Raw genomic sequence first — 17461 nt, 5'->3', positions numbered from 1 at the left:
GCAAAAAAACAGCAATGAAAAGCAGTCTAAGCAAGCACACAGACTTTGACTGACAGATTTTGGCTTAACAGTGAACAACCTCCACTTACTGTCACTCTGTGTGAGGCCTGGAGGGTAACGGTTCAATTTGCTGTCAACATTTGGGCAAAACTTAGAAACAGCTGGCGTGTAATGCAGTGGATTAAGCTACCACAGCTACCGGTATGTGTCTGACTTCATATAAACAGTTCTGTTACACCAAGGAACACACTTTCCTGTTTTAGAGCATTTTTGAAAACGTGCTCTTCATTTGTTCTCAGCAGGGCAGATTAAAATGGCTGCAACTCCAAGCTGATCAAACTACAAATGCATCTGGCTATAATGATACCAACAAAAAAACCCAGGAAAAGCATTGAATAGAGACAGGACAGGTGACTAAGCAGACACAAACCCCAAGGGTCCCTTAAATAATCTGATGTAACCTTCACTGATTATTTCTGTGTTTGATGTGGATGTCACTGCACATGTGTGTGCGTGGTTTCTTCTGTCCCACAGGAACCATTGACCTCGCCAGGGTGGGAAGATGGGGAAAATCCACCGACAAAGGCATATTTTGTCGTCCTGTAGGTCTTTATAGTTTTGTTTGGAAACTGGAAATATCCCTTTGGCAGCTGTGCTGGATGATAAATGGAATTACGTACAGCTTTGCTTTCTGACTAAAACTGAAACTTAAAAATAGAAAAGAAAAGAAAAGTTGTCTTCGGATGTGACTTGTGAACAGTGGACTCTTTGTAAAATTCAGGCACTGTAAAGACAGACGCTCTCACTACTGTGCCCCTCAGTCCAAATGATCCACCAAAAACTGGAGCACAGCAAGAATACACTTAAATATTCCAGTTTTGGATAAGAAATATAGCCGGAGGTACAGAGGAAATAAATCTGATCGGCTGCATGTAAACTCAGCTGTTAAGTAAATGGGTTCCTGCGGTGTATGTAGATATGTTATCTGATAACAGTGTGCATAGAAGAGTGAGTGTGTGTGCTTCTGTCAGCTAGAAATGATGCAACACGCACACCAGTGGCATTCATCAGCAGAGCTGGAAAACGAAACTTAAGGAAAGGAGAGGGAAAATGAGCACAGAGCCTCTCCCTCCCTCCCTCTCTCCCTCCCTCCTTCCCTGCCTCCCACTCTCTCTCCCTCCCACTCACTAAACAATCTCAAATTAACGCCCACCTTCAAAGTCACATCCGATCTCTGCCCCCGCCACACTCCTCACATCCTAACACATAACTGCTTTATTCCTGTAGTTAAGGACCTAAGCTCAGCACAGTTACCTCGATGAGCCTCTCGAACATGTGAGCCAGTGGCAGGAAGGAAATGAGGCAATCATCTTGGTTGGGAAAGATAACTTTCTGCAGGAGACAGAAACAGGAAAGAATCAGATGACCTTAAAATTATTTTGCAACACAAACACTTTAAGAAAACTAGAAGCTGCAGGGTAAGTAAAAACACAATAAAACTAGACTGATGAATCACTTAACAAGTCAGAAATCTTGCTGAAATCATCTCCACTGACTGAATGATGTCTGGGGGACTGCTTTAAAAGATTTCCCAGGAAAGGGACAATAGAAGACAATGTCACTCACATCTGTTACTTTGAGGAAGCCGGAGAAATCTGCCACCACATTCCCATGGGTGAGCATGACTCCTTTTGGGTTTCCTGTGTAAGCAGACAGAAAACACACACACACAATGAAGTGACATTGCCCTCAACATAGTGAGCAAACCTCGGTTCTGCAGAAATTCCTTTGAATATTATTCTTGGAACCTGGGAATGATTTGTCTTTACATGCTGTTAAGTAGTGTACAATCAGGTGTGATACTAAAAGTCAGCGGCGGAAGGTGGTTAGCACGGGCCGCAGTGATAAGGCGCGCGCACACACACCACTGCAACTGTTTTTAAATAAGTGACGGGAATCTAATTTAGGGACCTTTGCGACCTCTTCCTCCTGTTTGTTTCTCTCTTGTCCTTTCTTACTGCCACTTTTATGTTTGATCAAACAGAGTTGACACTAGGCAACATAAACATGCATGTTACCCAACAACCATCATTGCATACCTATGACAAAAATATCAATAAGCAGGCACGCCATCGGGGGGGTCACGGGTACAGACTACCCCAGCCCAAGGCCAAGGGAGGGCCCATGATAAGGTCTATGGTTAACCCTTCAATTGGATCAAATACAACAGTTTATTTATGAACTTATAACACTGACAATACAAGTTATATGCATTTACATACATCGCAGATATGTGAAATGGTGTGGTCCTACCTATATGGGTCAGGTGCACGATGTGTGCAATCATGACAGAGATGGGTTTATATTTTTGAGGTCATACAGCCTGTTACAAATGGCACCATTTTTAATTTAACATGAGTTCTTCTTTGAACACAGGTGTAGTTTGCGAATCTTTCACAAAGCCCGCGTCAACCATGTCTACGACCTGTGCTGTCTATATTTACACATCTGCTCAATGCAGAGACATACTGTAGGCTGTAGGCTGTCGACTGCGGTGGGGGAGCAAAATTTAGAATATAATTCAATTCAGTAGATCAGCTTTCCAAAATGAGACGTGACCTCTTGAAATTGTTTCACCCTTTTTAATTATGTCTTTTATTTGCACACTTTAAAACCTGCACTGAGGGCCAACAGCAGGTGTGGTCCAGCTGTGCACACACTCTGTACATAATGTGTATATGTGTTGTCTATCTGTTGTAAAGACTGCTAAATTGTTATTGCCAAAATGAATTACTAATTTAATCCTATTCACATGGGTGGATTATGAGACAATGGGCCCCTCGGGTGGAGGTCTTTGAGGTCATTTTGTGTCTTTTTCGGTTGTTCTGTGTGTCTTTGCATCTCTTTGTGATCTTTCTGTGCCTCTTTGTGGTACTTTCAAGTCTCTTCCTGGTCGGTAATTTCAGTAACACTTTGCAGACGAAGGCTGGGGGGGGGCCTGAAACTTTGGGCCACTGGGCCTGTGCCCGATACGCCTGTTGAGTAATCCATCCATGCCTATAAAGTATCAAAATTTAGGAATATTGATTGTTTGCCTCTAAAATCTTTAAATACACGGTCAAATAAATGTTTACTTGAATTACCAGACTGTGTTTTGAAGCCACGTGCCACTGTTACTTCAGGTGAAAATTTAGAAATCAAAAGAAAATCATGTCTTTCTCAAGTGTTTGGCAATTCCTACAGCAGCCTAAAATTAACAGATTTGTTCCCACTTACTGTAATGTAATTGCATTGCTTAGTCTTTTCTACACACACTCAGTCTATGAAGCAATGACTCTTCAACAAAACGTTCCTCTTTCCAGACGCATCATCTGATTACCGCAGCTGTGAACAATGTTGTTTTAAGCTCAGGGCTGAATAGATGTCGCAACAAAGACGGAGGGAATTCTCAAGAAAAGGAGAGAGGTATGCAGAAATTTAACTCTATGTTGGAGTGGCTGCATGCCTTACTTAAAGCCAGCAGGTGGCAGCATTTTCAGGGTCTCACAGAGCTGTGGCTGGTGTCATATGTAAACTGACACCAGTGCGTCCTGACATGAACTGGCATTTGTTCTGGTCTGATGGTTGTAGGATAAGACCTCCCGAAAAACAAGCGGCGCTTCCTCACTCACTCTAATGTGCCGCCCTCTGGCATGCTGGGGAATCCGGAGTGGACATTTATATAATGAAAAGAGGGCGCAAGTTCACTCTGCTGCTGTGAAGAAGCTGGATTCATTTACAGTAAATGCCTGTCATCTTGTCTCCCCCTCCAATGGAGTGTTTGCTTCACCTCAAAATCTCAGCCATCAGAGAGCTCCCCTGTTGTAAATGTGCATTTTAATGTGGTTTTATGTTTTTCTTGACAAAGAAAATCAAAATGTACTACACAGAAATGACTGTACACTGCATTTAATGTATTATACAAATGAAGTTCTTAGACATTCCCTACAAACTCTTGTCTTTATCATGAGATCCAAACCTTGAGAAAATGCACACGCTTAAAGGATTTACAGTGTTTGCATACGCTTAGTTTTATTAGTATCAATCAAACGTTTGCACACAACAATGTCATGGGAGCTTTTATCTTTGGCGTGGATGATCCCAGGGTGGTCCCAGTTTGACCTGGCAAACTGCCTTAACCAAATAGTGTCAGTGCACCCGGTGTCCACTGAGTCACATGGGATCAACAGCTAGGAAGCAGAGGGAAGTGACTGATGTTGCAGCCAACACACAATGTTATCAGTAAATGGCTTGATTGGTGTCTCCGCTTGAACTTTTCAACTCAGAAATCTCAATAAAGAATAAATGTTATGAAAGGAACGGGTGTGTCATCAGCAGGTTGTCCTGTCCAACCTTTACCTAACAATGCGGAATAAGTGTGTTATTGGTTACCTCGGCAGCTCTGCAGTGTTATATGTATTCACAAAATCTTGTTTAACTATGTGTTATAACTTAAAATACATAACCGACACAGAGAACAAAGATTATATTTGATTATGAGTCAGAGAGCACATTACTGTTTGACTGAAATTTAGGGCAGCAGGATCAGATCAGTGAGCTGAAAACATTGCTCGGACTGACATCAGCGAGGGAAACCTTGTTAAAGGTGTGGTGTCAGCTAATTATACTGGGGCATACTATGTTGTGTGGCTTCGCATGGTGCCAAATTAGGTATGTTTCGCATGGGGATGGACACAGATCATCACAGGGAAGTACTTTAACAGAAGCACAAAATAAAGATTTTCATCCAAATACTGCATTTTCATATACTTTATGAACCAAATCTAAATTTGCTTTAAATGTAAAATGATACTGATAGCATTGTCAGCCACTTAGCCCCTGTATGATGCATTGCTCATGTTCCTGAATAACTCAGCACCGAACACAAATAACACATGCTTTACACACTGTTTACACAATGTTTACCTGTGGTTCCACTGGTGAAACACACAATGGACAGGTCGTCTGGTGCTGGTGGCTGTGGAGACAAAATGGTATCATACAGACCATTAGATTTACTTATTACTTATCATTAGACAAACTTCTACTTGCACCGACACCCGTCACTATAAGGAATGTTAAATGCTTATACTGTATGTAGATACATGCCGCGTTTATAGTCACTGGCTCTGGCTCCTTCCCACTATCATAATTTGAACAGTAGTACGTGCTTGGTTCATGGGTAAGGTGCCAAAAAGCTGTCAGCAATAATGTTTATTTAATGTGTATTTAATGCAGTCACTGTTTATCTTCCTGATTTTCAGCCTATGTGATTAGCTGGCTAAGAGCCAGTAGCCACAGGATTGGGGATAAATTGTGTTTGATTTGTGAACTCTGGCAAAATGTAAATGAAACCATAACATTTATTGTGTTACAAATTTTTATTTTGGACAGAACCACAAATGCAAAAGCTTTCAGCAGCACAGTGTTATGTATTTATTGATAAGAGAATGTCACCAGTTGGCTCTAGACAAGTTCAATTACATGTGCTGATAATCAAAATTCATATTTACACCAAAAATAAGTGACTTATCGCATTTACAGTCAAGACAGGACTAAGATGCTACAGCCATGCTAGTGGCTCTGCAAGGCTGTACTTAGGCACAGGTGTCCTCTGAGCTAAATGCTAACATCAGCATGCTAACTGCTAACATGCTCACAATGACACATGCTGATGTTTATAATGTTTAGCTACCATGTTCATCATCTTACTTTAGCGTGTTAGTATGCTAGTAATGTACTAACGAACCAAAAAGTGTGACCAACCAACAGACCGACATCGCCAGAGCCATGCCGCTAGCATTGCTAAAAATGTTTTACCTTCCTCTATGTACAGTGAAACCTTGAATTAGTACTTACTACAGGTTTTCTGTGGTGCTCTCTGCCCAGAGCCTGTAAGAGAAACACATGAAAATAACTATTACAAGGGGACTTGGCACTTTTTATGCATAAATGACATTAAACAAGTATATTATCAGACACAGAGGAGGACTGTGTAATGTGCTGCTGGGTACAGATATGTAAAGGCCTCACCACGTCTCCTACAGAGGAGCTAGACACAGACTTTGTGGCGGCTTGTGTCTTTTTTGTTGTTGTTTGTGTTTCTTTGTAGTTGATTTGTGTGTCTTTGAGGTACATTTGTATGTCTTTGGGGTAGTTTTGTGTCTTTTTTTTTTGTCATTTTGTGACTCTTTAAAATTATTTTATGTCTCTCTGAAGTAATTTTGTTCCTTCCTAAGGTCATTTTGTGATTCTTTGAGCTCATTTTGTGTCTTTAGGGTTATTTTGTTGTTTTTTTGTCATTATGTGTTTCTTTGAGGTCATTTTGGGTCTCTTTAAGGTAAATTTGTGTCTTTTTTGGTCATTTTATGTCTGTTTGACATCATTTTGTGATTCTTTGAGTACATTTTGTGTCTTTAGGGTTATTTTGTTGTTCTTTTGTCATTATGTGTTTCTTTGAGGTAATTCTGGGTCTCTTTGAGGTACATTTGTGTCTTTTTCGGGTAATTTTTTGTCTCTCTGAAGTCATTTTGTGATTCTTTGAGGTCATTTTGTGTCTTTAGGGTTATTTTTTTATTGTGTTATGTCATTATGTGTTTCTTTGAGGTCATTTTGGGTCTCTGAGGTAAATTTGTGTCTTTTTTGGTCATTTTATGTCTCTCTGAAGTCATTTTGTGATTCTTTGAGTACATTTTGTGTCTTTAGGGTTATTTTGTTGTTGTTTTTTTGTCATTATGTGTTTCTTTGAGGTAATTCTGGGTCTCTTTGAGGTACATTTGTGTCTTTTTCAGGTCATTTTATGTCTCTCTGAAGTCATTTTGTCATTCTTTGAGGTCATTTTGTGTCTTTAGGGTTATTTTTTTATTGTGTTATGTCATTATGTGTTTCTTTGAGGTCATTTTGGGTCTCTGAGGTAAATTTGTGTCTTTTTTGGTCATTTTATGTCTCTCTGAAGTCATTTTGTGATTCTTTGAGTACATTTTGTGTCTTTAGGGTTATTTTGTTGTTGTTTTTTTGTCATTATGTGTTTCTTTGAGGTAATTCTGGGTCTCTTTGAGGTACATTTGTGTCTTTTTCAGGTCATTTTATGTCTCTCTGAAGTCATTTTGTGATTCTTTGAGGTCATTTTGTGTCTTTAGGGTTATGTTGTTGGTTTTTTTTGGTCATTATGTGTTTCTCTGAGGTAATTCTGGGTCTCTTTGAGGTACATTTGTGTCTTTTCTGGTAATTTTGTGTGTTGTTGAGATAATTTATTGTCTCTCTGAGGTAATTTGTTCCTTACTGAAGTCATTGTGATTCTTGTGATTCTTTGAGGTCATTTAGGATCTTTAGGAACATTTTCAGGGAGAGTTTGGTCATTAATTGTCTCTTTGAGATAATTTGTGGTTGTTTTGCCTCTTTTTTTGTATTTATTTTGTGTCTAATTACAGTTTGTTTGCATCTCTTTGTGGTCATGTTCAGTCTCTTCTTGATCTGTACATGTTAATTTGAGTGACATTTTGCAGGTGAAGGCCCCTAACAACTGGGCCATGCCTGGTACCATTCAGTAATCCATCCATGATCAGACATATCTTTATTGTTATTTTACCATGTCTCCTTAAATAATTAGTGTCTTCTGAGTTCTGTCACTTCAATTTCTAAACCAAAGACAGAGGTCAAAGTGTGGTTCCATGTTGGTGGAAAACAGATATGCTTTCGTGCATCCGCCTGCATGTGCTGAAATGTGTGATTTCAAGTCAGCGTTCAGTCACGCTTGCAATAATTCCTCTCATTTCTTTGAAGCCACCTGGTAAACCTGATTACCTGGGTGTCTGTCAAATCGGCACATTTTAGACACACCCATGAAAGCTGATCATGACAGAAAAATGACAGTTATGCACAGATGTGACAGCCAGCTACTTTCCTGTGACTCAACTCACTGGAACTTCCTCACGGGGCAATAAAACCTGTTTATTTTTTTTGAGCATGCAAAGTGTTTTCTCCCTTCTCTCGCTCTTTGTTTTTATGATGTGTTCAGAGAGAACGAAAGAAATCTGCATCTATCTTTAGCCGGCCGTTGCGATGGAAGCTAAACTGATCTGCTGGACCAGTTTCACATGTCAGTTTGTTGTGATTGTTCTAATGAAGCATTAACAGTCACAGGAATGAAAAGAGCAGTGCAGTTACTGTAAATGTCCAGCTCAGACATGGAGGCATAACAAAACATGATGGTGGATTGATTTTGTGCTGGTGTTTGTGAACTGCCCCATTTGTCAGATTCTGCAGAGCCACAGAGGAGCAGATAAAGATCTTACTAACATGTCAGAAAAAACACCATAGTATTTGACCGTGTACAGACCAAATCTAAACATCAGTTTGTTTTGACTGGCTGTTGATGGAATTTCAACTCTTGATGGCATTGCTGCAGTCCACAAGATGGATGTGAAAACTGTGCAGTAATGTAGCCCTACACAGCATATGTTTAATTAGGCTGTATTTGCTGGTCTATGATTATCAATCAACAGAGTTAAAAGATAAACAAATATAAAATGTTCCAGTGTCAATAATGTCAATTGTAAATATTAAAAGACCAAAGTGTCGGCCTGATGAAGCCTTAGATCTCCACTGCTGTCCAGAAACACAACAAAGAGTCATACTGTTGTGCTGTTGTAAAATATGTAAATGTAGCGAGGCAAAACGCCAAATGAGAGTGAATGTGGAGTTGGCTTCAACATGCAATTTCGCTGGCGAGCGTCTTTACAAACAGTAACGACAATCCTGCGTAGTATACTTTAAAGTATTTTTAGACATTTCTACATTACATGGAACCTTGTTCAACTGCATTTTGATGACTGTATCTCAACATGTTTTAATTTGTGCCTGATCTCCTGCTGTAGAAATGCAGTTTAAAAAATTGAACTGTTTGATTGTGCAGACGTACAAGGGAGATGCTACCACAGCAATGAGGGTGAGTGTCCACGCGCCGTCCAATAACAGTGCGCGCTGGCCACCTGGCACTCAATATGCTGCTGCTGTGGTTTGTTTTCCAGTGACATTTCAGGTATTAGCTGAGCTATTGAGTATCTTTGAGCAGTGAAAGTTATTATTTCTTTCTTTTTACTTGTTGGCAGTGATTTGTTTTCCACTACAGAGCTCTACGGTGCGAGCATTTTACTCGCATTTGCGACTAAAAATAGTTCTGTGCGAGCAAAAGAAATCATTCAGGAGCACGCTGTGCGAGTACAGATTTCAACCTGCAGCAGAAACGAAAGGCGAATCCTGCCGGTTGTGGGTTGAACGGGGGTCACAGACACAGACAGGAATACGTATTCTTGTCAAATACGGCAGCCATAGTGCTCCGCAGCGCAAGATAACGGCTTACCGGCGACGGAGAAGCCCAGCTCAAGGTCCAATAATTTCCTCTTGGTGTCATGACTGCCCAGAAGTACCTGGACAGCTGAGCCGTGGCAACACACAGGTATGTGACATGTCAGAGGAGAAACAAGCCGTTCACATTTCTGTCTGTGTAGCAGGTAACGGTCCACAAACCTCACCACACTGAAGGGACTGTTCTTTACTTGTCAGAGGAGGAGGGTGGCTGGTTGATTTTTATTTCATTTATTTATTTTATTTTGATCCCCCCTATGTTAATCACTTATTGATGCTGTTTTTGAAGTATGAATAAGTCAATAAGTAATTTATTCCACTGAAATATCATTGATGTATTATAGAAAAGTGATTTATCTTTTTATAAATGACAAAAGGCACATCTGCCTCATTTTTGCTGTGGTATAGTGATACTACTCAGAACTTAATTTTATTCGGTTTCGGCCACAAATTTTCATTTCAGTGCATCTCTAACATATTGAGTTTAGATGAAGCTAGAGTGCAGCAAACTTTGAAAATACACCCGGCTGTAACCATGTCATACCTCAACTTCCTGAATGGCCTGAACGTGGACGCCGCAGCTCTTGCCGTGCTCCACGAGGGCGGAGTCAAAGTCATCCATCAGGATGATTCTTTGCAGACCCGGAGTCTCCTTCCGCTCCACGTTCTCCAGAAGCACCTGAGCTTTCTCCACTTTGTCACAGATGACCGTGGAGATGTCAGCTGAAACGACACAAGCACACAAGAGCACATGCACCCTTGTGTGAATATCAGCAGAATAAGAAAACGAAAAGGAACAAAACAGAACAAAAAGGCACAGACGTGGAGGGGGGAATTCAGCTGAAATTTGCGGTCAGTTCAATACAAAATCAGGTCTGCATGAGCTGTGTTTATAAGGTCAGTGACTCAGAAGCTCCCCCGTTTGCAGCAGAGTTATCACATCATGACAGTTTGAATGGCTTTTTTCCAGAGAGTAACACACTGTGTATCATGGCTGAGCTGACAACGCTGCTCTCACTCACCAGTGAGGGGAGCTGCACTGCTAAAGCTACTGCTTGAGTCAGTCACTGATATGCATAGTTGTAGATTTCACAGGGGGCGCAGTAGACGCATACACCTCAATATTCAGAACATGTGCATTTGTCACCCCCAATAAAAACATGAAAGTAGCAGAGGATGTTCATTTTGACAAAATTAAACACGTTTACACCAGAAACTGATGCAGAAAACACACAAAGTGTTGCAAAAAAATCCACCAGAATGCAAAAAATGATGTGTTGATGAGTTCATATGTGTCCCTCCCAATGTTGAAATGAAACCTACACCCTTGCTGATGTGAGTTGCTGTTTCAGAAAGTACAGACACAAGCTGTATCTGTGAGTTAAAAAACTCTTAAATAAACATTTGCTGCGGGGTATGTAGTTTATTTTTTCCAAAGGGAGAAGTTTGTTTGTTGTATTTAGCCTACAAAACTTTGCAGGGCGAGAAGACACTGTCACTCCTGAATACTGATAGGTGTTAGCACGGCTGCTAGTTGGCATTTGTATGAGGAGTATGACTGCGGGTGTCCTTACCAGTGTTAATGATGAACCGTATGGCATCTGGACCCAGTGTGTCATACAGGGGAACCACCACCATGGAGTAAGTGTAGCAAGCTAGCTCTGAGATGATCCACTGAAATAACACACAAGTCAGGGGTCAAAGGTCAGGGGTTAGAGTTCATTCAGAACACATACTCCTATATTTATGTTATATTTTAGGGTCTAAAAAAGCAAGAGAAATACAAAGAGGATCTCAATGTGAAGACACTAACAGAAGAGTGTACAGCTTTTGAGTGTGCATGCGTTTGTGTTTACATTAGTGGTCTGTGTGAATGATACCATCTGTAAAACAGTTTCTATGTAGCATGTCTGAGCCACTGGGTGATACAGTGAAGAGAAACAGAGTCGAGGAGATAGAGCGAGAAAGACAGAACGACAAGTAAAGATTGAGAGACTGAGACAAAGAGTGAGAATCACCTCTGGCCTGTTTTGTGCGAACACTCCAATGAACTGGTTGGGGTTGGGCTGGCAGCCCTGGTGCAGAAGGCCTGAGCCCAGATGCTCAGCCCGGGCTGTCACCTGCGGAGTAGGAAGACGGGACAACAGCTGATTAGACCAGGTGGAACAAAACAATTGCTGAGCTGCTCTTCTAGACTTCTTGAACAACACATATTTTGTCACCTCTTTTTGCTTTTCAGTTTTTCGGGAAGCAGTTATAGAAGCAGGAATGCTCCCATATGTTCAGGGTTTGAGTGTGGACTTTATTTGTTACCACGCCTCAGCTATAAAAAACAATAACAATCACAGATCATCTCCTCAGTGTTAAGCCCACTTTTAAAAAATCCGTGGTTTTCATTTCTGGAGAAAAGAATGACCTTCTATTGTGTAAACTGTTGAATTCACAAACTATAATTTCCATGAGTTACTGTGATTACGAAAGACATCAGTGAAAACAGGATGTATGTCACTGTGCCAAGACGGCAAAGAAAGTTGCCGGACAAGAATGTGCCACCCACGTCTCCCCGGAAATTTTGCACACTATTTTTCCAACCTGGACTTGTCTGGCTTTACTGGGAATTACAGTGAAATGACTTCACAAAAACAAAACTTCCACCCACCTCTCTCTTGTCAAGTAACATGGTGTCATTAATAAATGTCTAAGGTTGCATAATAGACTCCTCGCCTTAGGCACTGATTTACCTTGATGATTTTTACACCACTTGTCTGGATAAAATTCCCCTTCAAGCTTTTCCCAAAAGATCACATTGAGTCTTGTTCTAAAATTCCCAAAACACACTATCTGTCTCATGTAGGAGATGCTAGCATAAGCTGTAACAAAGCCTGCAGATTTCATACGTTATCAGTGTTGCTGCAGCACAAAAGGGCAATGATTCCTAACAATACTCCAAAGCCAGTCTGGCAAGATAGTGATCTAACAACCAGACAGATCTGACTTTTCAGTAAGTTACCAGCACTCCCGCACATTTCTAGGCTGGCAGTGATCTATATATAGCAGTGTCTGCAGACTGTAGTTTGTCAGTGGGCTGTCGTGGCAGCACCAGGCTTGGTTGCTTGGCAGATTTGGTGCCACAAAGCCTGTGTGGTGCACAGGTTGCAAAACTACACCTGTTACAGTTACTTAAACGGACTGAATGGGAAGATGACAGCTCATTAAATGTCTTTACAAAGCTGTTTTCTAGGATGTGGAAAATACCATTTGTATCTTACACAGATTTTTTTTTTTACCATGGCAAAGACATATGATAATGTCTCTCTCTCTCCCACTCCCCATTGTACCTATCATTGTGACAAAAATAGCACTGACCTCTTTGTAGGATATCCATTTGTAAGGCTGGTTAGGGAGCCGGGAGCCTAGGCAAGGTCCATCACCTGTTGAACACACAGTGACACAACATTTTACAATTCAGACACCACTTTGATGTAAAAGTTTTCCAGGTGGGCCGAGCATTACACTTCAAAACACATGACCCAAACACTATCAGCAGGGTAATTCAGAAGACTTTTCTGTGATTGGTCAACAGTAGAATGAACAGTCCTAATGTCACAGAGTCAAACCATCCAAGGCTTAAGCTGCTGTAATGTGTGAATTTCCCCAGTGTGGGATTAATAAAGTTTTATCTTATTTTACCATCTGATCTTAAAACAGACGTTAAAAGGCTGTAATCGCTTTGTTTTATAATAACAATGATTCAAATGACAATGTAAGAACTATGTGAGCAGGGTCACTCATAGCTTCAAAGAATTATTTATAACCCAAATCTGCAGCTCCTCTTGTTCGTACAGAGCTTTATAGTGAGTTTCAGATCATTGTTTAGCTGTCCCGCTCACACCTTCACTGTTTTGGTTCACTCTCACTGCTCTCACGGCGTAGATTTCTGCAGCGGGCACCTTTAAAAACCTACTACACCTCATCTGCTCAGCACCAAACAGCAGTCAGACAGTTAGTGACTAGATGGTGAGTGTTGTGAAGCATTTATCAGCTAAAGAGCTGAATATATATATTTTTTTGATGAGTTGGTGGCACCCAAAAACAGGGCTAACAGCAGGGTGAATATTGGATTTACATTCATCAGGTGAACACAAACGCAACTCTGAATGACTGGATATTAAGATATGCAATTTGCTAACAAGTCCACCAAAAAGGCATAAAGCTTAAAGATGAATATCATAAGGGGCGTCGGTGGCGTGGTGGATGTGCCGGTGCCCCATGTACAGAGGCGATGCCTTGCTGCAGCGGTCGCAGATTCGACTCCGGCTTGCAACCCTTTGCTGCATGTCAACCCCCACTCTCTCTCTCACCCCATTTCAATCTGTCCTGTCCATTAAAGGCAAAAAGCCCAAAAAAATAATCTTTAAAAAAACAAAAAACAAAAAAAAAAAGATGAATATCATAAAACACAGTTTTCTATATCCAAATGTTTGACTTATGTTCATGGGATATCCTCTAGCTTGAGTACTAAATCATTCACTTTAATAAGGCACTGTTTTATGCACTAGAAATATAACTGACACTAGTCTAAATATGGCAACACAATAAGTGAGTCACCTCTGAAGATGAAGCCCAGCAGGGAGAGGTGTGGATGAAGTGCCAATACGTGGGAATATCTCTGCACCGTGAGTCAGTCATTTAGTCACTTTATACTCCCTGGCTGTGAGCCCTGACGCTGCTACCATGAGCAATGCTGGCCATCACCCTGGCAACCAGAGGATTCATTTTACCTCCAGCATCAGGTTTGTTCATGCTGTCGTCAAATAAGATACGTACAGCATCGCAGTGTGTGTGTACTGTGCATCTAGCAGTCTGACAACTTCTGTGTGATGACAAAATAGGTGAGATCACACACACTGGAAGGCCCTGATAAGCATTTATGTATTTGTAAATGTGTCTCACTTTGGGCTCATTTTTTATATCTTTATAAATGAATTATATGTATCTATTTCCCACTGATGGTTTTCGCTCATCTGAAAAGTTGAGACATGATACTGCAGTTTTGTCCATAATCTAAATAGAAATCCACTAATGTACTGGGCAGTCTGATTGAAGCACACTGTCATTTATAATCAAGATAAAACAGTGACAGTATTGTCAGCAGTCACTTCCCGCATGGGTGTTTTAGTAACTGAATGCTCCCATGAGGTTTTGATCATGCATCCATGGCTACGACTCAGGGGAACTCATTACTGATTTCAAAAATGAGAAGTATAAATATATACTATTTATAATGTGCTACTGCTTTTAGGGGCAGGACGATCATTACTGCATTAGACTCAGAATATATTTTCATCAAATCTGAGATTCTTTCATCTGGATTTTGGTGGATAAACTGTAAAAAGACACAGTTTGGACAGATTTAAATGAGCCTCTTTATATTTTATCTATTCATTTTTATTCTGTGTTATATGTTTGTAACATCTATGTCCTATGTGCTATTATCTATCTGCTATTAATTTATCGATTAGGTAGGCATGGTTTTGAATGAATGAAAGGATGAAAGAAACACTCCTCAGCTCTCTGTATGCATGAGTAAGAGTGTGAATATCTGTCTGTATTTGTGTTTGTGAGTGCTTGTTTGAAACTTCACACGCTACACACCAGATATGTGGAGGCCTCTCTGGAAGACCTCGTACATGGTCCTGGCATCATCGTGGTAATGAGTCAGCAGCTTGGAGCTGTCACCCATCATGGAGCGGCGACCTCCATCTTCATGCTGGTGCAAAAAAAAAAGGAGATAGAGAGAAAGAAAGACAATGTCATACCATAAGTCTTTTTCCACAACTTTTTTTCTCCAAACTTGAGCAATGAATGAAACCCCAAACAGATCTAATTACTCCCCATCATAAAAACGGTGTTAAATAGACACAAAAGCCTGAGGGAGAGTGAGAGGAAACTAGTTTCCCTTGTTCTTCAAATGACAATCCATCTCTTTTGTCAGCTCACAAATGCATATAAAAATATCTGAGCTTCCGCGTTGCTTTGTTTCCTTTCCCCGGTGTGTACGTTGGTGACACATTCTGGACGATTACAGTCCATTAAACAAAGACAGAGAACAGTCGAAGCAAAATTCCTTCTTGGAAAATGAGTCATTTATGTTGAAAAGATTATGTGGCCTGGCATAAATGAAACTCATGAGTGTGTTGCTTGCATGTGTGTGCTTGTCAGGTACCCAGGACACACACTACTTTGAACACCTTCTTAGTTTACGGGAAAAAAACCCCTCATAGCCACAAAAAGCATTTCAAAGGAGTTTCACATTGAGTACAAGTGGTGCCAGCGTCACTTGCCAGTGAGCAGGCACGAGGCTGTGGTGTGTGTGTAAAGAACAGTGTGTATCTGGTTTGGTTGGGATGGTGGTTAAGGTAAACCAGGATGAGGTAAGACGAGGGCGCGTTGCACCCACAGCCAAGATGTCAAAACAAGATTTTGGACGCACAGAGCAATGTGGGCAGGAGTCCTTTGTTTACATTTTTATCATTTATGTGACTTTGATGTAAATGTTTATGATGGTTTTAAGGCAGAGACGATGTTAACAACATATTTTTATTAATAATAATGAGTACAGATTATGAATTTAAAGTAAAAACAGGGTCAAATTAAAGTGTTCACCACTGCTGGCTCAGCATTACTGGTGTCAACAGCTAAGTGGGACCGCATGTGTGTTTTAATTTAACACAGCATCTTAATTTAATACAGCGTCATCCTTTTCTCGTGTCTTTGTGACTGTCACTTTCTCACACACATTTGAAAGGTGTCACAGGCACCTGATTAAGCGGAGCAACAAGACTTCTTCCCCTCCTGCTGTCAGGTGTTATGCTATGGTAACTCTATTATTGTGAAGCCGGTCATTTTGCAACAGTCAGATGCTGGTTGCACAAAATGCAGCCAGCAGATCTGCCATGTGTAATTGCGGCTTGACAGTACGCAACATCACTCCAGATGGAGTCCTGCTGTGCTTAAATGGCCGTAAAGAGTGTCATCACTGTGAGGGAAAGTATAAAGATGTGCCAGAGAACACGGGTGTTGATATTTAAATGTTGGAAAGAACCCCTCCGAGCGCCTGCAAGCTATTAACAAAAACTACCAGCAACAACCCAAACTTGGTTTGAGCGCACGGTCTCCCGACAACATGACGTCATCAGATGTTACCTCGCCCACAGTCAGCATGGTTGTGTGTTTGCGGGTGTTTATTACAAGGAATTCTCTTGTGTGTGTGTGTGTGTCTGTGTGCGTGTGTGTGTGTCTGTGTGTGTGTGTGCGTGTGTGTGTGAAGGGTTTTGTTTCAGAAATGGAGGTCAAAGGATAATGATGTCACTTTTTTCAACCATAAAACAACACATTTGATGAAGTTGGTTAATGTGCGTTCTGTAATGACCACAGGTGTATTGCTGGATGAGCCTACCGGGCCCAGGGGCCCAAGGGGTCAGAGGACCCCTGAGCCAGAGCCTCTGCGGGAAGTTGCTGTCATGAACTTTGCATTTATTGTTAAAGGGCGTCGTCATTCATGTCAATAACAGAGCCCCAACAATAATTTCTCTCTCAAGAAAGAAAGCATCATGATACATTTTAAGTGAGTGTTAATCCCCTCAGTTTATCAGTAAGACTTCAACTCTGTGGGTCTGTTTTACGTCCAGGCCCAGGGGACCACTGTGTCACAATCCGCCTATGATGTCTGTCTAATGAAAGTATTATGTTAGTGCAAATGTTATGTAAATTGCTCTGTTAATTATGCACCAAACCCTTCTGAAAATTACATTTATTATCACTGACAAGAGGCCAGACACTCAATGATAGGGTGTTTACTAAACTGTTTATTATACTGCCTTCTTTTTGGCTGGTGCTCAAAAGTGTCTTTAATCACAGTGTAAATGAAAATATAGAGTACACGCAGAAGTGACTGGGTTAGTGTCGGCAGGTCCTCCTCTCAGGCTGCCGTCCAAACAAGCTTCACCGTTCAGATGGTGAGGGCAGCAGGAATATATTTTGACAGGTAAAACCC

At 41.0% G+C, this 17461-nt stretch overlaps 1 protein-coding gene across 1 annotated transcript in view; it reads right to left on the bottom strand.

The window, feature by feature from the left end:
* The window catches only part of acsl6 (acyl-CoA synthetase long chain family member 6), a 48990-nt gene that overhangs the window by 11809 nt on the left and 19720 nt on the right, over positions 1-17461 (bottom strand). The window contains exons 3-11 of the mRNA XM_049592384.1: positions 15061-15175; positions 12772-12836; positions 11424-11525; positions 10980-11079; positions 9950-10128; positions 5899-5931; positions 4966-5017; positions 1627-1700; positions 1315-1392 (exon numbers count right to left, since the gene is read on the bottom strand). Coding sequence (XP_049448341.1) covers positions 1315-1392; positions 1627-1700; positions 4966-5017; positions 5899-5931; positions 9950-10128; positions 10980-11079; positions 11424-11525; positions 12772-12836; positions 15061-15175 — 798 coding nt within the window. The remainder of the gene's footprint in view (positions 1-1314; positions 1393-1626; positions 1701-4965; positions 5018-5898; positions 5932-9949; positions 10129-10979; positions 11080-11423; positions 11526-12771; positions 12837-15060; positions 15176-17461) is intronic.

This window comes from Epinephelus fuscoguttatus, linkage group LG12 (assembly GCF_011397635.1).
Source record: "Epinephelus fuscoguttatus linkage group LG12, E.fuscoguttatus.final_Chr_v1".
In the NCBI taxonomy this organism is placed as follows: domain Eukaryota; kingdom Metazoa; phylum Chordata; class Actinopteri; order Perciformes; family Serranidae; genus Epinephelus; species Epinephelus fuscoguttatus.
The sequence above is the reverse complement of the archived record's forward strand: the minus strand, read 5'-3'. Positions and strand labels throughout refer to the sequence as shown.